The sequence below is a fragment of the Scyliorhinus torazame genome, chromosome 3 (genome assembly GCF_047496885.1).
Source record: "Scyliorhinus torazame isolate Kashiwa2021f chromosome 3, sScyTor2.1, whole genome shotgun sequence".
NCBI lineage: Eukaryota > Metazoa > Chordata > Chondrichthyes > Carcharhiniformes > Scyliorhinidae > Scyliorhinus > Scyliorhinus torazame.
In genome coordinates, this window is record NC_092709.1 from 223,181,098 (window position 1) to 223,205,167 (window position 24,070).

The 24,070-nt window shown below is 47.7% G+C and overlaps 1 protein-coding gene across 10 annotated transcripts in view; it reads right to left on the bottom strand.

Moving 5' to 3' along the window:
• Positions 1-2,021: 2,021 nt before the first annotated feature.
• trappc13 (trafficking protein particle complex subunit 13) overlaps positions 2,022-24,070 on the bottom strand; it is a 148,953-nt gene continuing 126,904 nt past the window's right edge. For 6 of the 10 annotated variants that reach the window (XM_072496918.1, XM_072496916.1, XM_072496924.1 and 3 more), the window contains 2 exons: positions 6,953-7,103; positions 2,022-2,824 (listed from right to left, as the gene is read on the bottom strand). In XM_072496918.1, coding sequence (XP_072353019.1) covers positions 2,717-2,824; positions 6,953-7,103 — 259 coding nt within the window. In that variant the 3' untranslated portion in view covers positions 2,022-2,716. The remainder of the gene's footprint in view (positions 2,825-6,952; positions 7,104-24,070) is intronic. The other 4 variants (XM_072496923.1, XM_072496919.1, XM_072496917.1 and 1 more) reach the window with 1 other exon arrangement.

A 24,070-nucleotide genomic window follows, 5' to 3' on the forward strand; every position in this document is an offset into this window, starting at 1 on the left:
GCGCCGGCTGCAACATGCCAAACTTCACCCCCTTCCTGTGCAGCACCGTCTTTGCTCGATTGTACCCGGCCCTCTTCTTCGCCACCTCCGCACTCCAGTCCTGGTATATTCGAACCTCTGCGTTCTCCCACCTGCTGCTCCTCTCCTTCTTGGCTCACCTGAGCACGCACTCCCGATCAGCGAACCGATGAAACCGTGCCAGCACCGCCCGTGGAGGCTCGTTAGCCTTGGGCCTCCTCGCCAGCACTCTATGGGCCCCTTCCAACTCCAGGGGCCCCTGGAAGGACCCCGCTCCGATCAGCGAGTTCAACATGGTGACCACATAGGTCCCCACATCCGGCCCCACATCCCCTCCGGGAGGCCCAGAATCCGCAAGTTCTTCCGCCTCGACCGATTCTCCATCTCCTCGAACCGTTCCTGCCATTTCTTGTGGAGCGCCTCGTGCGCCTCCACCTTTACCGCCAGGCCTAAGATCTCGTGCTCGTTGTCGGAGATCTTTTGTCGGGCCTCGCGGATCGCCACCCCCTGGGTCGTCTGGGTCTCCAGCAGATTATCGATAGAAGCCTTCATCGGCTCAAGCAGGTCCGCTTTAATCTCCCTGAAGCAGCGCTGGATAACCTCCTGTTGCTCCTGCACCCACTGCATCCACGCTGCCTGGTCCCCGCCCGCTGCCATTTTGTTCTTCTTCCCTCGTACCTTCTTCCCACAGCAGGAAACGTTGAAAAAAATGCCATTGGGGGCCCTGAAAAGAGCCCAAGTGTCCATTTTTTGCAGGAGGCGCCGAATGTGCGACTTAGCTCCGCATAGCCGCAACCGGAAGTCCATACTGCACCATTTATGAACCACAAGCTTTTCATTTCATCAATCTCCTGTGGCCACACAATGCGAATCATGCAAGTGTGTGCCTATTTCCCGGGAAACATCTATCATAGATGCAATTTGGGGCGCTCACAAAACCCTGATGTCTTTGAGGGATGGCAGTGCCTGGAGGGATGGCTCCTCGGGGACAAGGGTTATCCAATAAGGAGCTGACTGATGACTCCAGTGGAGACCACAAACTAAGGCGGAGAATCCCTGCAACAAGGTTCACCCTTCAATATGCATGCTGGAGGAACAGGCGATTGGACAGTTGGAGATGCAGTTCCGGTGCCTGGATTGATTGGGGGAGGGGGTACCCTCCAGCATAACCCCCAAAGGGGCTAGACTGCATTATTGTGGTCTGCTGTGCTCTCCACAAGTTGGCATTGCAGAGGGTAGACCACCTAGAACGGAGGAGATGGAGGAACGCCACATCACCTCAAATGAGAAGTTTGGCAAAGGGAAACACACAGAGGAAGAAGGACACGGGTCATGTGGGACAATGCTAGTCATTTGCTTCCAATTTGAGTACATAATCTTACTCTCCATTATCTACTGCCTAAACCAATCTACTGCCTAAACAAATCTCCTAACCAAGTCAATAATTTGCCTCTACGCAGCAGAACCTTATTGAATGCCTTCTGGAAGTCCATATAAACTACTTGCATAGCAATCCACCTGTCCACTACTTTAGTTATTTTCTCAAATAATTCAATTAGGTTTGTTAGAAATTATGCATTCTTTACAAATCCATGTTGGTTCTCCCTAAATCAGGTCAGTCCCTAATGGTAGATTCCTCATATATAGGTAAATTAAGTTAAAATGCAATTCCGCAAACTTCGGTCTCTGGTTTCTGGCGAGGGAGGCAGGGCGGTTGAGAAAACATCAGGGGAAAGGAATTCAACATTTTCAAAGGTCTTATGAAGTTTTAAATTCCAATGTAATATTCCATGTTACTTCCAGCTACACAGAACATGCCCAAGCTCCCAGCACAAATTAGGTATGGACAGTTATGACTTGAATCTGTCCTCAATATACAATGTTACTAAGAATAAAAGTAAAAGAAACGATGATTAAAAAGTTTTAGTCATGACAATCACCGTTACTCTAACTGTGAAACAATGTTATCAATTTCTTTCAGAAGCAACATACACTGGAGACCATTTTGTTAGTACATTTAAAGCTTTATTACATGTACATGAAGTTAAAAACACGTCTGAACAAATATTTAAAAAAAACTTCTGTGGATTTTAATGCTCATCAATGTGAATCTCATTAGGTGCTGCAGAATAGACCACTTTGCATCTCAGGCAATATGAAGCACGCCCAATCAGGTTTTGCATGATTAGATGCAGACTGAAGCACCCTCTACAGTGCCTCCACAATATGCTTCAGCTCCACTCTCACAAATGCACTCAATTTCTGCATTTTTGTGACAATTTTCCATTTCACATACTCCTTGGCCTCGTTGAATACGACAACTAATTTAGTAGCAAACTGCAGTTTGGTGTCGTGGGTTCATGTCCAATAAGAAATAGATTTGAGACTGCCCAAACTTCATTCATGCAAGATTTCCACAGCCAGTAAGCAGAGAATACTACCATCTCACCACCTGCATTGGATTTGAAAGTCGGTACCAGAGGTGAGGGCCGGAGCATCAAATGACTCAATCCCAAGTTAACATTTCCCAAACAGGTGTAGTATCAACAGACCGTTTAAAATTATAAAATCCTCACGTGTTGGTTTATATGAATAAGGTGATAGTTTTTCAATAGTGAAACGACAGTCACATCATTAAAACAGAGGCATTGGTCCACAGCTAACCACAGGAAAGGAACACCATGACTAGAAGATGCTTCTAGCTTTCTGGATTCAGATGTGCAAAGACCACACATACTTGTGCAATATCATCGTACTCGTAAGTTCTTTTTAAAAACGTATCCATCAGTCGCAATCCTGAAATGCTCTGAAAAGAGAAATGAACAAAATTAAGTTGTAGGAAGTATCGACAAAATGTAAGTAGCGTGTCACTGAACGGAACTGCAACATTGGTTCAAAATTGTTAAAGGGGAAGTGTTCACATTTGGTTGCAAACATAATAGCACAAATTGCATAGAAATATCACATTGTTTGTATGTGACAGGTGAAAGCTGTGATGTTCCGTTTTCGGAATGAGGATGGCTTCGAAGTGTAGTGTCTCACAAAAAACATCAAGCTACGTTTTGAAGAAAGCTAATTTATTTACACTACAACTAAATAGATTTGATTTGCTTGCTAAGATATAAAAGATTACAGATTCACTAAAACTATGATTCTATTTACAGAGCTCCTGATAACACGATTATTCTCTACCTCGCCGAACAACCTTCTCCCCGAATCAAGAGTATCATGTGATCCACATGTATGTGCTTGATCGGCATCTCGTGGCTGGATGCCGTTACAGTAAATTGTTAACCCTTCATTATTCTTACTATATGCATATTGTCACAAAAGTGATACAGAGCTATCCTAATTCCGCAAACAAAACATGTTCTTTTTTATTAAATGAAACAATGAAGAGCTAAACAGGAAGCAAATTCAAAGAGGGACAGGTGCAATATATTCAAAGTTATCACATAGTGCTCTGCTTTACAGCTGGCACAATTCCAGAGTTTTCGGAATATATATACATGGGTATTTGCTTCTGTGCTTAGCTGTGGCTCAGTGGTAGCACTCTTGCCTCAGAGTCTGACATTATGGGCTCAGGTTCCACTCCATGGACCCAAGCACAAAATCGAGGCAAACAGCCCAAGGCAGACCCTGGAGCGTTGCACAGGTAAAGGTGCCATCTGTCATTAAACCAGGGCTTCTGTCTGCCTTTAAGTGGGTGCAAATGATTCCTGAGTACTATTTCTTTTTTTTTTAATTTTTTTTTATTCTCCTCCTTTTTCACATTTTCTCCCACATTTACATCCATCAACAATAAACAATAATCAGCAAGATATGTCAGTCCCCATAATAACAACGATCCCATCTACCCCCAAACCTCAACCCGCATGTTTACATAAACAAATGACAAAAAGGAATCAGGGATTACCCATAGTCACCCTTCACCCTTAATCTTACACAGCCCGCCCCCCCCCCTTCCTCTTGTAAAACTCCTCCTCCCAACCTCGGTTCCTTCCCCCCCAACTTTCCACCCCGGCTAGACCACTCGGACCCTGTTCTGCCAGGCTCCGATGGCCGCAGCCTCTCCCCCCACCTCACTCCTGTTCACTGGCCGGCTTAAACCGGCCAGCAAGGAGGCCCCCGCCTGGGTCCCTTTCCCACTTGCCCGGCCCTAGGACAGCCCAAAGATCCCCTTTTAGCACACAAACCCCGCATATCCACCTACACCCCAAAGAACCCTCATTTCGAGTGAAAGTCCCGTCCCTTCCCTTGTCCAAATATATACCACATTGACTCCTTTAGTCTCTATACCCACGCGCAGTGATACAAAAAAGAAGAAAATACAGTCATGAGGTTACATCGGCACATGGCCATTCCTCAATTTGTCAGTTCTGCCACAGTCCTTCTGCTTTCGCAAACTCCTCCGCTGCTTCAGCCGTTCCAAAATAAACGTCCCTGAGCTTGTAAGTCACCCTCAGCTTGCTGGATATACAATGCCGCACCGCACCTTGCTAATGTACAGTGCCCTCTTCACCCGGTTAAAGGCAGCCCGCCTCCTTGCCAGCTCCACCATAAAGTCCTGGTATACACATATACCAGCTCCAGCCCACTGCACCACCCGCTTCTGCTTGGCCCAGCTCAGAACCTTCTCCTTCACACTGTACCTACGGAAGCACAGAGTCACTGCCCTTGGCGGCTCACTCGCCTTTGGTACAGGCCTCCACGACCGATGAGCCCGATCCAGTTCATATCGGGAGGGATCCTCCCCCTCCCCCAATAGTTTTGCCAACGTCGCGGCAAAATACTCAAGTCGGCTTCGGTCCTTCAACTCCTTCGGGCAGCCCCACAATCCTCAACAGGTCTTCCATTTTTCCTCGCAGATCCTTGTTAGTATCCTTCACCTTCCGCATCTCTTTCCCCATTGAGGCAAGTTGATCACCGTGCTGCAATAACGTCTCCTCCACTTCCTTCAGCGCCTCCCCTTGCTCTCGCAACTCCGCCACTGCGCTCGCCACCTCCGTCCTCACCGGGGAACCCGCCTCCTCCACCGGCACACTCAAAACCTCCCTCATCTCCTTCCTCACCGTCTCCATGCATTTCGCAATCTGCGCTAACTGCTTTTCAAATTCCGCAGCCATCACCTTAGTTATTTCTTCAGCCGTAAGCAGTGCGGCCTTCCCTGGTGCTCCAGTCTCCATTTTCCTTGGTGACCCCGCGGTGACCTTTCCACTCCCCGACGGACCTTCAGCTGTTTTTTTCCCGGCCGTTTTCTTGCTCACCCTCGACATTTTTCTTTGTTCTTTTTTTCCTCCTGTGTCTTCACTGTGCCTCCTCCGTGCCTTCTCCCTGCTTCTGCCGCCTCTGTGGACCCTGGGACCGGGCTTAAAGACGCAAAAATGCCGTTGCCGAATGGGGGCTCTCCATTGTGCGGCCGCCTCCCGCCCGTCATCACCGGAAGTCCCCTCCTGAGTACTATTTCAAGCAGCAGGGCAGGTCTCCCTGGTGTCCTGGTCAATGTATATCACCCAATAAATATTACCAAAACAGATTATCGAGCTATCACAATGTGGTTTGCAAGAACTTACTGTATAAACTGACTGCACATGTTTTATATTACAATATATTAAAAGGTACCTCACTGGCTATAAAGCACTTTGGGATGTCCGGAGTTTGTGAAAGGTGCTGTATAATTACAAATCTTACTTTCCATTTGTCAAAACCAGCATCAGGAATAATTTCAAAATTAAAAGAAAAGCACAATGTCATATGCATGGTCAGTGCTGAAAATAACAGATTAGAGATAAAAACAGCAAAAATCTAGGAAATATTGCAAACATTCAATTTTGTAAATCATGAATAACCAACTTTCAAAATGACTGTACTTAAAACATGATTACAAATTGCATTGCTAACATCATTTAATGAAACTGATCCAAAAGCCATGACTACATTAATAGAAGCGGTTATAAAATGATCAATTAAATTGTTTTTGAAAACCAAGTAAACCTCAGCCCTTGTGCACTGTGGTCGAGGTTGCGACATGTGCATTTGCCAGTTCACAATTTTATATCAAAATGAATGGAAAAAAATGAGCAGACATAATGTATATTCTTCACGACTGTAAGCCACATTTTTCAACATCCAAAAAACAACAAATAATACAAACCTTTAACATAATGAAGCATCCTAACGTGCTTCACAGGAGCATTATAAAACAAAGTACGATACTGAGTTATTTAAGGAGATATTAGGAAAGATGACCAAAAGCTTGGTCAATGAAGTAGATTTTAAGGAATGTCTTAAAGGAGGAAAGCGCGTGGTGGAGATGGAAAGGTGTAGGGGCTGTATTCCAGAGATTGGTGCCGAGGCAACTGAAGGTACGGCCACTAGCGGTGAAGCGATTAAAATTAGGGGCTGTACAAGAGGTTAGAATTAGAAGAGTTCAGATATTGTAGAGGATCACAGGGAAGGGCAAGGGCTCGGAGGGATTCGAAAACAAGGATGAGAATTTTTAAATCAAGACATTGCTTGACTGGAAGCAAATGTAAGTCACCGAGCACAGGATTGCCAGGGGTAGCAGAGTTTTGGATGAGCTCAAATTCACAAGAGGGCAGAACGTTGTAGACCGCCAGCAGTGGCCTGGAATAAACATGTCTAGAGGTAAAAAAGGCACAAATGAGGGTTTAAACAGCAAATGAGCTGAGACAAGCAAAGCCAGGATCGGTTATCAAGGTGGGAATAGGCAGTCTAAATGATGGCACAATTATGAGGTTATGAGCTCATCTCAGGATCAAACGTGACACTGAGGTTGTGAACAGGTGGACTTGCCAGGGAGAGGGATGAGTCGGTAGCTAGGTTTGGAGCAACGTAGAAAGCAAATTTGTCTTGGCTATTTCATAATATAAGTTCCCTGTATTTGACGGCTCTTTTTAGTCATAGGATTTACCTGTAAACCTTGCAAGGAAGCCAATAGCTTGAGTGCAAGATGTAGAGATGAATTTGGACTCAACTTTCCCAGCTGTCTTCCAGAAATGCCACACCAGTGGATTGCATTTGTATTGCACATTTCAAGCACCAGATCCATTGTCCTCTCACTGCTAGAGAAAGAAAAACTGAATGAGACGGCACAGTACCATATTACAGGCATTTTGCGGCATTAAAATAAAAATTTGAATCATTTTCACATAATAATAATAATTTCACAAGTAGGCTTACATTAACACTGCAATGAAGTTACTGTGAAAATCCCCTAATCATCACATTCCGACGCCATTTCGGGTACACTGACGGAGAATTCAGAATGTCCAATTCACCTAACAAGCATGTCTTTCGGGACTTGTGGGAGGAAACCAGAGCACTAGGAGGAAACCCATGCACACACGGGGAGAACGTGCAGACCCTGCACAGACAGTGGTCCAAGTCAGGAATCAAACCTGGGTCCCTGGAGCTGTGAAGCAACAGTGCCAACTACTGTGCTAGCGTGCCGCCCATAGTGGCCAGTCTGAAGCTTTATCTGTATAACAATGCTATTGAATCTAAAGCATAATTATGCCAAAACCCAGACATTCTGTGCAATGAAGCACAGACGAAGTAAAGATGTTACACAGGGCTACTTGCATCCTAGACAACAATTTATATGTAACCCTCGCATGGGATAGTTATCACATGCAATTTTGAAAAGAGCTGCTTTCGTACTGTGGCAGGGCGGAAACCTGATCGGAGAGTTTTGAACACAGAGTTCTGGAAAACGTAGGCATAGATTTGGGAGGCAACAACACGTTCATTGACTGGAGACGAAAGGGAGGTTGAAGATGGGACAGTAGTTTTCAAGGATGGTGGGTCAAGGGTTTGAGGAGGTGATGCCAAGACTTGAAGGTGAGAACCGTTTATAGCATTAGTTAATGTGGGGTCCAGGTGAGGAGATTGGGTGATCAGCAATTTTGTGCAAGCAGGGCCAAGGGAGCATTTAGGACCCATGGGAAAGATGAGGTTGGAGAGGGCATATGGGGAGGTAGGAGAGAAAGAGAGTTCAGGATTAAGGTAATGTGGAACGTAAGAGGAAGTCTGGCCAGATGAGTTAGTGGAAGAGAGGGATGTGACAGAGGCAGCTGAGTCCATGAGCTCCCGATATTTATTGTTAGGGGGAGGGTGGAGCTGGCAGAGGAGAAGAGTTTAATACGATTTGTAGTAGAGAAAAAAAGCTGAAGTTATGCCTGCATTCCAGGAATGATCCTGGAATAGTGAGCAGTTTTAGATTAGGAAGATCCAACAGTGTTTATGTGGTCCAGCCTGTTCTCGTGGTGGATGGCTAAGTTAGTCAGTCATACCCTCTCCAATTTGTGCTCCATCAACTGAAGGGAATGGAGAGGACGGCCATACCAGGGAGGGAGAAGGGCAAAGGTGATGGAGGGGCATCAAAGGCGGAGGCGAGGGTGCAAATTAGTAGCTGTAGCAACGTTGTGGCAAATAGAGAGCTCCGAAAGTGCAAACCTAGGCTATTGCTGCTAGATTTTTTCAGGGAAATGTTCTGTCTAACCATAGACATCCACATCAGCAAAAACCACAGGCAGAGTTTCTGCACCTTGAGTAAAATAAAATTCCAAGACCAAATTGTAAGTTCAAGGAAATAAAGCAGGACGGAATTTGACCAAATTTCTTTCAAATACATCAGAAACACTGGCATTTGTAGCTTTGGAACGTTGCACTGTGCGTCAATTATCCAATAACCTCAATTTCTCATAAGGACACATTGCACTGTACAATGTTTGTGTTCCATTAAAAATGCTAATGAGGTCTCCAGTCTATTTACTCGTTAAAAGAAAATTTTTTAAAACACCATTCTGCCAGAGGAAAATATCAAATTCCATCCTGCGTTATTTCCTTGAACTTACAATCTGCGTTTCAGTATCTGCAGAGGCAGTGTGTGTTTTGCATGCTGTGCTGCTCGCGTTCTTCCACCTCATGCACAATTTACTCCTCAATTTTCTGCAAAGCTTCACCTTTTTCTTTTAAATAGCTTCTCTTTGCATTGGGTTTGACAAGCAGTGTTAATTCACTTCTGCTTTGTCATCAGGAACACAAGACTTAGGAGTGAGATGAGGCCATTCAGCCCTTCGAGCCTGCTCCACCATTCAAAAAGATTACAGCTCATCTCGCTGTGGCTCTACTCCACTTTGCTGTCTGCCCCCTTGTCAATCAAAACTCTAATCTGCCTTGAATAAACTCAATGACCCATCTCCACAGCTTTCTTTGGAAGAGAATTCCACATACTAACAACCCTCAGAGAAAATATAAAGTCATAATTTCCATTGTAAACGGTAGACCTCTTATTCTTACGCTGTCCCCTAGTTTTAGTCTCTCTCACAAGTGGAAATACCCATGTGGTATCTATCCTATCAAATCCCTTCATGATCTTATATGATTCAATTAGATCACCTCTCATTTTTCTAAACTCCAATGGCTAGAGGCCAACCTGTTTAACCTTTCTTCATAAAATAAGTACCGCATCCCAGAAATTAGTCAAGTGAACTTTTGTTGTACTTTTTTAAAAAATCATTCATGGGATATGGACATCGCTGGTTAGGCCAGCATTTACTGCCAATTCCCAACTGCCCTGGAGAAGGTGGTGGTGAGCTACTTCTTGAACCGCTGCAGTCCATGTGATGTGGGTACACCCACTGTGCTGTTACGGAGGGAGCTCCAGGATTTTGACCCAGTGACAGTGAAAGAATTGCAGGCCATATATTTCCAAGTCAGGATGGGGAGCGGCTTGAAGTGGAACTTCCAGCTCATGGTGTTCCTATGTGTCTGCTGTCCTTGTCCTTCTGGATGGCAGTGGTCGTGGATTTGGAAGGTCCTGCCCAAGAAGCTTTGGGGAGTTCTTGCAGTGGATCTTGTAGAAGGTACACACGGCTGCTACTGTGCATCAGCGGTGTTTGCAGATGGGGTGTCAATCAAGCAGGCTGCAGTGTCCTGGATGGTAGTGCCTCTAATGCAATTAAATTTTTTATCAAATAAGGCGACCAAAACTGTACACAGTATTCCAGATGTGGTCTCACCAAGGCCTTAGACACCTGCAGTAAAACTTCTCTACTTTTATATTCCATCCCCTTTGCAATAAATGCCAGTATTCCATTTGCCTTCCTAATTGCTTGCTGTATCTGCACCCTAACTTCAATGTAACAGGGCCCTTCGTGCCACTGAGTTCTGCAATCACACTCCATTTAAATAGAATATTGCACTTCTTTTCTTCCTGCCAACTGGCTGGCTCCAGAACAAGCTGTTCCAGTGAACTGTCCCAAATACAGTCCATGAACTCCATGCTCTAGGCTGTCTTTACCAATCTGATTTGCTCAATCTATTTGTAGATTAAAGCCACGCATGATTAATGATTAATGTAGTATCTTTATTACATGCTCCATTTATTTCTTCCTGTATACTCTGTCCTACTGTGTAACTACTGTTAGGGGGCCTATAAACTAACCCCACAAATGACTTACCTTTTCTATTTCTTATCTCTCCCCAAACTGATTCGACATTTTGCTTTTTTGAGCTGAGGTCATCTCTCACTACCGTACTAACGTCTTCCTTAATTAACAGAGCTACCCCACCACCTTTTCTGAGCTTCCTAGATTTTATGTCAAATTACCTTCAATATTTAAGCCTTCGTCAACTTGAACCATGTCTCTGAAACGGCTATCAGGTCATACATATTTATTTCTACCAGAGTTAGAATGTCATCCATTTGGTTACAAATGCTATGAGCATTCAGATTCAGAGCCTTTTAACTTTGTCTTTGAACCATTTTTGAACTCATCGATATTTTCTGCAGATATGCTCTTAAGCTTGTACTCTCTGTCCCTTCCTGCCACACATTACCAAAATTGCTCCTCTGATCTATTACCTCATTGTCTCCCTTTGATTTACCGCAACCCCTTGTATGACCCCTTCCCTCCACTCTTTAGTTTAAACCAGGGTTTTTCAAACTCAGGGCAGGTCGCAGGCGGGTGTTGGGAGGGCCGTGGAGCAATCGGTTGTGATGTTCCCAATTGCAGGAAGAAATCCCTAAAGCCAACGACTGGTTGTAAAGATTGCCCGCCATGGGCAGTCCCCGACTGGTTGCGGCGTTTGAGAGGCAGGTTGGCGCGAGGCTGGGCTGTGTGCTGGTCACCCCGCGTGTGCAGGGGGCTGGGGACAGGGGCTGATGGGCATCCACGCTGACGCACGATGCTAAACAGTGGTGGACCCAGCTCGGAGCTTCCCTCTGGTGCTAGTGCTCTGCGTGTTGCTTGGCTCGTCCCCCGCCACCGAGCAGCAGTATGCAACCTGCGATTCCATGGTCAAGCTGTTCAACGGTCGGCGCAACGTCCACTTGCATGCCCACAACGTGAAGTACTGGTCGGGAAGTGGTCAGCAGTCTGTGACTGAGGTGGATGCAGCTACTGGACAGTGAGAAGGAAGCCAGGCCAGGTTTGTCAGCCAGGAATATGATCAAACAAGGCCAGTCAATACGGCTGACACATGTCAACACTGGAAGAAGCTTACACAGTCATCATTTTGTGTCGCCACTCTATGGAAACCAGGAGGTCAGTGCTCTTGGTGAGAATAGAGGAGATCACAGAATCATAGAATTTACAGCGCAGAAGGAGAGCATTCAGCCCATCGAGTCTGCACCGGCTCTTGGAAAGAGCACCCTACTTCCCTGTCTCTGTAACCCAGTAATTCCACCTAATCTTTTTTGGACACTAAGGGCAATTTTGCATTGCCAATCCACCTAACCTGCACATCTTTAGACTGTGGGAGGAAACCGCAGCACCCGGAGGAAACCCACGCAGACACGGGGAGAAAGTACAAACTCCACAGTCACCCAAGACCGGAATTGAACCCGGGTCCTTAGAGCTGTGCGGCAGCAGTGCTAACCACTGTGCCACCATGCCACCCATGACTTGGGTGTTTGGATGTGCAATGCAGTGGAACCAGTAAGAAATATTGCGTCATTGTGCGTGTTTCACAAGTTACCTTTTCTCCCCTAAAGCCATAGTTTGTAAAGTAAAAACAGGATTGTACTTTTTTCTATAATTGTTTACATTTCTAAAGAAATGGGTATAAATTTAAAACAAAGTTTATATGTTAATGTAAGGATGTGCATGTTCAACTGAAATTGTTTTAATTTTCAGTAGTTAAAAAGTCATAAAATTGGAAAAATCAGATATTGGAAATAAAATTTCAAAGTAACAAATGAATGCCGGCCGCAACCAGAGGCAGTGGCAGAGAGAAGGCCATGTGCCCGACACGTACACTGATGCCACGCAACCTGTACATCTGTGCTTCGGGTGTAAAATCATGGAGGAGATTTTGTAGCTGCCAGCAAGTAAGCAACAGGACTGTGTGAACTGAAGATGGATTATTTTGTAAGGAAAAGTGGGCCAGAGACACAAACAGGCCAGGATCGTACAACTGAATCTGCTGGAGAGAGCTTCTCAAGATAGTCCATGGCAGAACAAAGCAGTGCTGGTGTGAGCTGCATCCAGAGCTCCAGGGCCTCCGGTGAACAACTCATTAAGACACTGAAATCGGGAACAAAGCAGCATAAAAATAATTTCATGAGGTATGGCTTTATCGTGCCAATGCAAATCAGGATGCAAAACCCATGTAGGTTATATGCAGGACATACATAGATAGGTTGGAGACTTGGGCAGAGATGTGGCAAATGGAGTTTAATCCAGACAAATGTGAGGTAATGCATTTTGGTAGGTCTAACACAGAGGGGAGATATACCATAAATGGCAAAACTCTTAGGAATATAGAAAGTCAGAGATCTGGGCTTGCAGGTCCACAGATCTTTGAAAGTGGCAACACAAGTGGACAAGGTAGTCAAGAAAGCATACGGAATGCTTGCCTTAATTTGACAGGGCATCAAGTATAAAAACTGGCAAGTCATGCTACAGTTGTACTTGAAATATTGCGCACAATTCTGGTCGCCACACTACCAGAAGGATGTGGAGGCTTTGGAAAGGGCGTAGAGGAGGTTTACCAGAATATTGCCTGGTTTGGAGGGTGTTAGCTATGCGGAGAGGCTGAATAGACTCGGACTGTTTTCATTAGAAAGATGGAGGTTGAGGGGTGACCTGATAGAGGTCTACAAGATTATGAGGGGCATGGATAGTGTGGATGGGCAGGCACTCTTTCCCAGGGTGGAGTATTCAGTCACCAAGGGGCATAGATTTAATGTCCGTGGGGCAAAGTTTAGAGGAGATGCGTGAGGCAGTTTTTTTACGCAGAGGGTGGTGAGTGTCTGGAACGCGTGCCAGATGAGATTGGGGAAGCAGATACATTAACGGCATTCAAAAAGCATCTTGACAAATACATGGATAGGATGGGTATAGAGGAATACGGCACAAGGATTTGCTGAGGGTTTTGGCCAAGGGTGGTATCATGACCGGTCCAGGCTTGGAGGGTCAAAGGGTCTGTTCCTGTGCTGTATTGTTCTTTGGAAGTACTGGCAAATGCAAGTTTAAAACCTTCATGTGGCAGCAAGTTTATAACAGTCTATCAATGCTCGTATATTGGCTCTCCTTCCAATGCAAAGTTTAAGGTGTCTAAACTGTCTGGTTCCCTGCTGAAAGATGCAAACTGAATGGGAACTTTTTCACTTCTTCATTGTCACAATGAACACCAAATGGCCCGCATCCACAAGCAACTGCAATGCAAACATGTTGATAATCTTGCCTTACAGTTCATTGACTGAGATACATTGAGTGCAGGGTTCAGCCAGGTTGACTAGTGGACTAGAGGATAATTGATGGGTGATTTTTCCACATTCAACAACTTATTCTCAGTTTTCTGCACTGCACAAGGTCATAAACATTGAGCCCATCCATTGACAGCTGTGACAGATCATTGATGCCAAACTCATGTATGAGGGGGAGGAGACACAGAGTATTGGTAAAACAGGGACACATCATACTATAGTAAAGGAAGCAAGTCAGACTGAATTCAGTTACGTTGAATGTCGAGAGAGTAAGACAAGACTGGATGTTCTTTACTTGTTTTTAAAAAAAATTCCAATTAAGGGGGCAATTTAGCGTGGCCAATCCACCTACCCGACACTTTAAGTTGTGGATGCGAAACATGCAGACACGAGGAGAATGGATGGTCTTTACTTTAATGCTATGAGTGTAATAGGTAAGACTGAGGAGTTAAGGGCGTGGAATCACACATGGAATTGTGACACTGTTGCCATCACAGAGAAAGTCACGGGAAGGGAAGGACTCGCAGCTTAACATTCCGGGGTATAAGATCTTTAAGGATGTAAAAAGGGTGTTGCACTGTTAATTAAGGAATCAATTACGACAATGAGGAGAGATGATATCTTGGAAGGGTCTTCAAACGAGGCTTTGTGGATAGAATTTAGGAATATAAAAGGAGCAGCCACATTACTGGGAGTGTATTATAGGCCCCAAAAGAGTCAGTGGGAAATAGAGGAGCAGAACTGTAGAAAATTCACTGGTGTGTGTAAGAATAATAATAAAGTAATTATACGAGGGGATTTCAACTTCCCCAACATAAGTTAGGATAGTCATAGTGTAAAGGGGTTAGAGGGGGTGGATTTCTTGAAATTTATTCAGGGTAATTGTTATATCAATACGTAGAAGGCCCAACAATAGATGGTGCAGTTCTGCATCTGGTTCTGAGAAACGAAGCCAGACAAGTGTTCAATGCAACAGTGGGGGAGCATTTTCGTGGTAGCGACCACAACACGGAGCGGTTCAAGTTTATTATAGAACAAGGAAAAAGATGACCTGCAAAAGATGGTCCAGGATTAGAGCAAGTCAGATTTTACTAAAATAAGGCAGGATTTGGTCAAATTTGACTTCTTGTGGGAAAATCTCTAGCAGAGCAGTGGAGGGCATCAAAAAGGAAACAGGCAGAGTACAGGGCCAACCTGGTCCCTATAGGGGGAAATTTAAGAGCAATAAGTTCAGGGAACTCTGGATGTCTAAGATAATCCAGGACTGGATAAGGAAGAGAAGAAAGGCTTTAACCAAGCCTAAAGGGAGAAATTCAACTGCGGTCCTAGAGAAATATAGAAAGCAATTAGAAGCAAAAAGAGGGCATGAAAAAGGACTTGTGAATAATATTACGGAGAACCCCAAGATATTCTATAAATACATTAAAGGGAAAAGGATAACCAGGGAAAGAGTAGGGCCCATTAGACACCAAGGGGGCAATTGGTGTGTAAAGCTGCAGGACATTGCTAGGGTGTTAAATTAATACTCATCAGTCTTCACTCAGGAGGACGTAGGTACAGAATTCAGGAAATGAGACTGCGAGGACTTTAAGCAGCTTGACATAGGAAGTGAGGATGCATTGGAGGCTTTGGCGGCCTTAAAAATAGACAAATCCCCAGGTCCGGATGAATTGCATCCCAGGCTGTTGTGGGAGGTGGGGCATGAAATTGCAGGGGCTCTGATGCAAGTTTTTAATTCCTCTCTGACCACAGGGGAAGTGCCAGAGAACTGGAAAGCAAGAAGGGTGGTAGAGATTAACCAAGGAATTACGAACCAGTGCGTTTCACCTGAGTGGTAGGGAAACTATTGGAGAGAGCTAATCTCCACTTGGAAAGGCATGGGTTGGTTAGAGATAGTCAGTATGACTTTGTCAGAGGGAGGTCATACCTAACAAACGTTATAGAATTATAGAAAGTGACTGAGTGTGTAGCTGAAGGAAGTGCAGGGAGACGTATTGAGAAGGTTGAAGCACACGAAATTCAAGGAAACTTGCCGAGATTGATCCAAAACTGGCTTAGTAATAGGACACAAAGGGTGGTGGTCGAAGGCTGTTCGAGTAACTGGAGGCCAGTGTCCAGCGGCATACCAAAGGGATCAGTGCTGGGTCCCTTATACACAGAAATGATATAGATGAGAAAGTGGGGGAATAATAAGTATGTTTGCAGGGGACATCAAGATTGGAGGATTTTTCCCCCTAAATTTAGAGTGTCCAATTCATTTTTTTCAATTAAGGGGTAATTTAGCACGGCCAATCCACCTATCCTACACATCTTTGGGTTGTGGGTGCGAGACCCACGCAGATACGGGGAGAATGTGTAAACTCCACACGGACAATGACCCGGGATCGAACCTGGGTTCCTGCTGTCGTGAGGCAGCAGTGCTAACCACTGAGCCACTGTGCCACCCTAAGATTGGTAGGATGGTTAACAATGAAGAGGGGGCCATGACTTCCGGTTGCGGCGATGACCAGCTAAGCCGCACGTTTCGGCACCTCCCGTTTCAACGGACTTTTGGGCTCTTATTGGGAGCCCCAACGGAAATTTTTTGCGGCCAAACCCAGTGTGAGGTGACAAAGGAAGGAGTCCCCCCGGGTGTGGATGGAAAGGAGCGACAGTGAGACTTCCGGGTGCGGCGATGACCAGCTGAGTCGCATGTTTCGGCAGCTCCCTGTGAAACGGACTTTTGGGCTCTTGATAGGAGCCCCAACGGCAATTTTAACGGTTGAAAACACCGTGCGGTAAACCAGAAGGGTGTTCCCCCTGGACACGGATGGAAAAAGGAGAGGAAAGTGGCCGGATTGCAGCGGATCCTTTGGAACAACGGCAAGGAAGGCAAGCAGAAACCAAGATGGCGTCGGAAGGTGGCAGTTTCATATGGGGCCCTGAACAACAAGAGTTTTTGAAACGCTGCGTGGAGGAGATAAAAAAGGAAATGAAGAAAGAGTTGTTGGCCCCGATATTACAGGCGATTGAAGGGCTGAAAGAGGAACAAAAGACCCAGGAGCAGGAGCTTCGGGTCGTGAAGGCGAAAGCAGCAGAGAATGAAAACGATATACAGGGCCTGGTGGTGAAGTCGGAGATACAGGAGGCACACCAGAAACGATCTGTGGAGAGGTTGGAGGCACTGGAAAATAACGCAAGGAGGAACAACTTGAGGATTCTTGGCCTTCCTGAAGGTGTGGAGGGGGCGGACGTCGGGGCATATGTGAGCACGATGCTGCACTCGTTAATGGGAGTGGAGGCCCCGACGGGTCCGTTGGAGGTGGAGGGAGCATACCGAGTTATGGTGCGAGGATCGAGAGCAGGAGAAGCTCCCAGAGCCATAGTGGTGAGATTTCTCCGTTTTAAGGATAGAGAAATGGTCCTTAGATGGGCGAAGAAAACTCGGTGTAGTAAATGGGAGAACGCGGTGATCCGCGTCTATCAAGATTGGAGTGCGGAGGTGGCGAGAAGGAGGGCGAGCTTTAATCGGGCCAAAGCGGTACTTCACAAAAAAAAGATAAAGTTTGGAATGCTGCAACCGGCAAGACTGTGGGTCACATATCAAGGGAGGCACCACTACTTTGAGACGGCGGATGAAGCGTGGACTTTTATTGTAGAAGAAAAATTGGAATGATTGGACTACGAAAATGAACGTTTGGACAAAGTGGTGGGACGAGTGGGGGGGGGGGCGAAGAGGGATTGTATGATTAATCCTGCGGTATGGTAACTTTTCTTTCTCCCACAGGTGGTGATGGGGGGAGGTGGGGAGGGAGAGGAGATGGGGCGTTGGCCATGGGAGGCGGGGCCGAGGGAGAGGCGCGGGCTTGGTTCCCGCGCTATGATAATTATGGCGGGAATAGAGAAGCAGGAAGGAGGGGGCGCCGCACGGGGCGAGCCGTGATCACGGGGGGAAGCCGAGGTCAGCCAGAGTTTGCTGACTTCTGGGAGCAACATGGGGGGAGTAATTACGCTAGCGGGGGGTCTAGCGGGGGGGGGGGGGGGGGGGGGAGGGGGGAATTACTGGGTTGCTGCTGCTGGGGAAAGGGGGGAGTGGGTACGGGAAAGGATGGGCGGGGGGGCACCGTCTGGGAGAAATACAGCTGCGTGGGAACTGGGCGAGAAGCTGGAAAAAGATGATGGCTAACCGGCAAGGGGGGGGGGGGGGTGGGAAGCCCCCCAACTCGGCTGATCACGTGGAACGTGAGGGGGCTTAACGGGCCGATAAAGAGGGCACGAGTACTCGCACACCTTAAGAAACTTAAAGCAGATGTGGTCATGTTACAGGAAACGCACCTGAAACTGATAGATCAGGTTAGGCTGCGTAAAGGATGGGTAGGGCAGGTGTTCCATTCGGGGCTGGATGCGAAAAACAGGGGGGTGGCTATATTAGTGGGGAAGCGGGTAATGTTCGAGGCAAAGACTATAGTGGCGGATAACGGGGGCAGATACGTGATGGTGAGTGGCAAATTACAGGGAGAGATGGTGGTGTTGGTAAACGTGTATGCCCCGAATTGGGACGATGCCAATTTTATGAGGCGAATGCTAGGACGCATCCCAGACCGAGAGACCGGAAAGCTGATAATGGGGGGAGACTTTAACACGGTGTTGGAACCAAGGCTGGATAGGTCGAAGTCCAGGACTGGTAGGAGGCCGGCAGCAGCCAAGGTGCTTAAGGATTTTATGGAGCAGATGGAAGGGGTGGACCCGTGGAGATTCAGTAGACCTAGGAGTAAGGAGTTCTCGTTTTTCTCCTATGTCCATAAAGTCTATTCACGCATAGACTTTTTTGTGTTGGGTAGGGCATTGATCCCGAGGGTGAGGGGAACGGAATATATGGCTATAGCCATTTCGGATCATGCCCCACACTGGGTAGACTTGGAGATAGGGGAGGAAACAAGAGGGCGTCCACCCTGGAGAATGGACATGGGACTAATGGCGGATGAGGGGGTGTGCTTAAGGGTGAGGGGATGCATTGAAAAGTACTTGGAACTCAATGACAATGGGGAGGTTCAGGTGGGAGTGGTCTGGGAGGCGTTGAAGGCGGTGGTTAGGGGGGAGCTGATATCAATAAGGACACATAAAGGGAAGCAGGAGAGTAAGGAACGGGAGCGGTTGTTGCAAGAACTTTTGAGGGTGGACAGACAGTATGCGGAAGCACCGGAGGAGGGACTGTATAGGGAAAGGCAAAGGCTGCATGTGGAATTTGACTTGCTGACCACAGGCACTGCAGAGGCACAATGGAGGAAGGCGCAGGGTGTACAGTATGAATATGGAGAGAAGGCGAGCAGATTGCTGGCACACCAATTGAGGAAAAGGGGAGCAGCGAGGGAAATAGGGGGGGTGAGAGACGAAGATGGAGAGACGGAGCGGGGAGCGGAGAGAGTGAATGAAGTGTTTAAGACATTTTATAAAAAATTGTATGAAGCTCAACCCCCGGATGGGAGGGAGAGAATGATGGAGTTTTTGGATCGGCTGGAAATTCCCAAGGTGGAAGAGCAGGAAAGGATGGGATTGGGAGCACAGATCACGGTAGAAGAAGTGGTGAAAGGAATTAGGAACATGCAGACGGGAAAGGCCCCGGGACCGGACGGATTCCCAGTTGAATTTTACAGAAAATATTTGGACTTGCTCGCCCCGCTACTGACGAGGACCTTTAACGAGGCAAAGGAAAGGGGACAACTGCCCCCGACTATGTCAGAAGCAACGATATCGCTTCTTTTAAAGAAGGAAAAGGATCCGCTACAATGCGGGTCCTACAGACCAATCTCCCTCCTCAATGTAGATGCCAAGGTCTTGGCCAAGGTAATGGCAATGAGAATAGAGGAATGTGTCCCGGGGGTGGTTCATGAGGACCAAACTGGGTTTGTGAAGGGGAGACAGCTGAACACGAACATACGGAGGTTGTTAGGGGTAATGATGATGGCCCCACCAGAGGGTGAAACGGAGATAGTAGTGGCGATGGATGCCGAGAAAGCATTTGATAGAGTGGAGTGGGATTATCTGTGGGAGGTGTTGAGGAGATTTGGGTTCGGAGAGGGGTATGTTAGATGGGTGCAGCTGTTGTATAGGGCCCCAGTGGCGAGTGTGGTCACGAATGGACGGGGATCGGCATATTTTCGGCTCCATAGAGGGACAAGGCAGGGATGTCCTCTGTCCCCATTACTGTTTGCACTGGCGATTGAGCCCCTGGCGATAGCGCTGAGAGGTTCCAAGGGATGGAGGGGAATACTTAGGGGAGGAGAAGAACACCGGGTATCTTTATATGCGGATGATCTGCTACTATATGTGGCGGATCCAGCGGAGGGGATGCCAGAAATAATGCGGATACTTGGGGAGTTTGGGGATTTTTCAGGGTATAAATTGAACATGGGGAAGAGTGAGCTGTTTGTGGTGCATCCAGGGGAGCAGAGTAGAGAAATAGAAGACCTACCGTTGAGGAAGGTAACAAGAGACTTTCGTTACCTGGGGATCCAGATAGCTAAGAATTGGGGCACATTGCACAGGCTAAATTTGACGCGGTTGGTGGAACAGATGGAGGAAGATTTCAAGAGATGGGATATGGTAGCATTGTCAATGGCAGGGAGGGTGCAGGCGGTTAAGATGGTGGTCCTCCCGAGATTCCTCTTTGTGTTTCAGTGTCTCCCGGTGGTGATCACGAAGGCTTTTTTCAAAAGGATAGAAAAGAGTATCATGGGTTTTGTTTGGGCCGGGAAGACTCCGAGAGTGAGGAAGGGATTCTTACAGCGTAGTAGGGATAGGGGGGGCTGGCACTACCGAGCCTAAGTGAGTATTATTGGGCCGCTAATATTTCAATGGTGAGTAAGTGGATGGGAGAGGAGGAAGGAGCGGCGTGGAAGAGATTAGAGAGGGCGTCCTGTCGGGGGACCAGCCTGCAGGCTATGGTGACAGCCCCATTGCCGTTCTCACCAAGGAACTATACCACGAGTCCGGTGGTGGTAGCTACACTGAAGATTTGGGGACAGTGGAGACGACATAGGGGAAAGACCGGAGCACTGGGGGGGTCCCCGATAAGAAACAACCATAGGTTTGCCCCGGGGGGAATGGATTGGGGATATGGAATGTGGCAAAGAGCAGGTATAACGCAATTGAAAGATCTATTTGTGGATGGGAAGTTTGCGAGTCTGGGAGCGCTGACCGAGAAATATGGGTTGCCCCAAGGGAATGCATTCAGGTACATGCAATTGAGGGCTTTTGCGAGGCAACAGGTGAGGGAATTCCCGCAGCTCCCGACACAAGAGGTGCAGGACAGAGTCATCTCAAAGAAATGGGTGGGGGACGGTAAGGTGTCGGATATATATAGGGAAATGAGAGACGAAGGGGAGACTATGATGGACGAACTAAAAGGGAAATGGGAAGAAGAGCTCGGGGAGGAGATTGAGGAGGGGATGTGGGCAGATGCCCTAAACAGGGTAAACTCGTCGTCCTCGTGCGCCAGGCTAAGCCTGATTCAGTTCAAGGTATCACACAGGGCACATATGACTGGAACACGGCTCAGTAAATTTTTTGGGGTGGAGGATAGGTGTGCGAGGTGCTCGAGAAGCCCAGCGAATCATACCCATATGTTTTGGTCATGCCCGGCACTACAGGGGTTTTGGATGGGGGTGACAAAGGTGCTTTCGAAAGTAGTAGGAGTCCGGGTCGAACCAAGCTGGGGGTTGGCTATATTTGGGGTTGCACAAGAGCCGGGAGTGCAGGAGGCGAAAGAGGCCGATGTTTTGGCCTTTGCGTCCCTAGTAGCCCGGCGCAGAATATTGCTAATGTGGAAAGAAGCCAAGCCCCCGGGGGTGGAGACCTGGATAAATGATATGGCGGGGTTCATAAAGTTAGAGCGGATTAAGTTCGTCCTAAGGGGGTCGGCTCAAGGGTTTACTAGGCGGTGGCAACCGTTCGTCGAATATCTTGCGGAAAGATAGATAGGGGAGAACAAAGAAGGCAGCAGCAGCGGCCCAGGACTTGGGGGGGGGGGGGGGGGGGGATGGGGGGGGATTGGGGGGGGGGGGTGGCCTGAGACAAGGCAGTTGCCAATTAGGGCTAGTTTTTATTTTTTGTTATTTAATATTTATTTATTTGTTGTTGTTTTTGTTTAAATTTAAAAAGGTCATTATTATCTGTATTGTTACAATGTTGTGTAAAGGATGCACAATGTACTGTGTTGGTTGACCAAAAATTTTCAATAAAATATTATTTTTAAAAAAAAGGAAAGGAGCGACAGTAGTGGTCAGATTGCGGAGGATCCTTTGGAGCAGCGGCAGAGAGGAGAAGGGAGAAGCAAGGTGGCGGCCGAGGGAGCCCAGATGGTATGGGGCCCGGAACAGCAGGAGTTCCTCCGACGATGTGTGGAGGAGCTCAAGAAAGAGGTGCTGGCGCCGATGTTACTGGCAATCGAGGGACTAAAGGAAACACAAAAGGCCCAGGCGATGGAGCTCTGTGGAGTGAAGGCAAAGGCAGCCGAGAACGAAGACGAGATACAGGGCCTGGTGGTAAAAACGGAGACGCACGAGGCACTACACAAGAGGTGCATAGAAAGGCTGGAAGCCCTGGAGAACAGCTCGAGGAGGAAGAACCTACGGATTTTAGGTCTCCCCGAAGGAACAGAGGGAGCTGATGCTGGGGCGTATGTGAGTACGATGCACCATACTCTAATGGGAACTGAGGCCCCAACGGGCCCCCTGGAAGTGGAGGGAGCGTACCGGGTCCTCGTGAGAAGACCAAAGGCAGGGGAAACACCAAGAGCAATAGTGGTGAAGTTCCATCGCTACAGGGACAGGGAGATGGTCCTGAGCTGGGCTAAGAAGACACGGAGTAGCAAGTGGGAGAACGCGGTGATACGCGTGTATCAAGACTGGAGTGCGGAGGTGGCGAGAAGGAGGGCGAGTTTCAACCGGGCCAAGGCGGTGCTCCATAGGAAGAAGGTCAAATTTGGAATGCTGCAGCCGGCGAGATTGTGGGTCACACATCAGGGCAAACACCACTACTTCGAGACGGCAGAGGAGGCATGGACATTTATTCAGGAAGAGAAATTGGACTAGACTTGAGAAATTGATGCCCGGAGAGGGGTAGCGAGGTGGTGGCACAGAAGTGTAAAGTGGGGAGAGGGAGGGCTAATGTATAATAATGTTGGACGGGGAATTTTTCTCCCCCCGATGTGGGGGACATGAAGAAATGTGGGCGCCAGTGGAAAAGGGGACAGGGAAGGGGAATGAGGGAACAGCGCCATTAGGGGCGGGGCCGAGAGGAAATACCCCGTGGGTATTTTCCCACGCTATGGAAACTATGGCGGGAAAAAGGGCGCAGGAAGGAAGGGAGCCTCACACGCAGGGAGGTCAAAGGATGAACGGGGGAAGCCGAGGTCAGCCAGAGTTAGCTGACTTCCAGAAGCAATATGGGGGGAGTAATCAAGCTAGAGCGGGATCTAGGGGTGGGGGGGATTAACTGGGCTGCTGCTGCTGAGCGTAAGGGGGAGCTGATACGAGACGAGGTGGTCGGGACGGGAGGGCGCCGTCTGGGGGACAGACGGGTGCGTGAGACCTGGGTGAGGAGATGGTTTAAAAAAGGGGATGGCGAGTCGACGAGGGGGGGGTAAATGGCCCCCCAACCCGGCTGATCACGTGGAATGTGAGAGCTTTAAATGGGCTGATTAAGAGGGCAAGGGTGTTTGCGCACTTAAAGAGACTGAAGGCGGACGTAGTTACGCTCCAGGAGACGCACCTGAAGTTGGCGGATCAGGTTAGACTAAGGAAAGGATGGGTGGGACAGGTATTCCACTCAGGGTTGGACGCGAAAAACAGAGGGGTGGCAATACTGGTGGGGAAACGTGTATCGTTCGAGGCTAAGACCATAGTGGTGGATAGTGGGGGCATGTATGTGATGGTGAGTGGCAGATTGCAGGGTGAGGCGGTTGTGCTGGTGAACGTATATGCCCCGACCTGGGATGATGCGGGATTCATGAAGCAAATGCTGGGACGTATCCCGGACCTGGAGGTGAGGGGGGGGTCCGTGGAGATTCGCCAGACCGATGGGTAAAGAGTTTTCCTTTTTCTCCCACGTCCACAAGGTATATTCCCGGATAGACTTTTTTGTTTTGGGAAGGGCATTGATCCCGAAAGTGGCAGGAACGGAGTACTCGGCCATAGCCGTTTCAGATCACGCCCCGCATTGGGTGGAGCTGGAACTAGGAGAGGAAAGGGACCAGCGCCCACTCTGGCGATTAGACATGGGACTACTGGCGGACGAGGGGGTATGCGGAAGGGTGAGGGGATGTATCGAAAGATA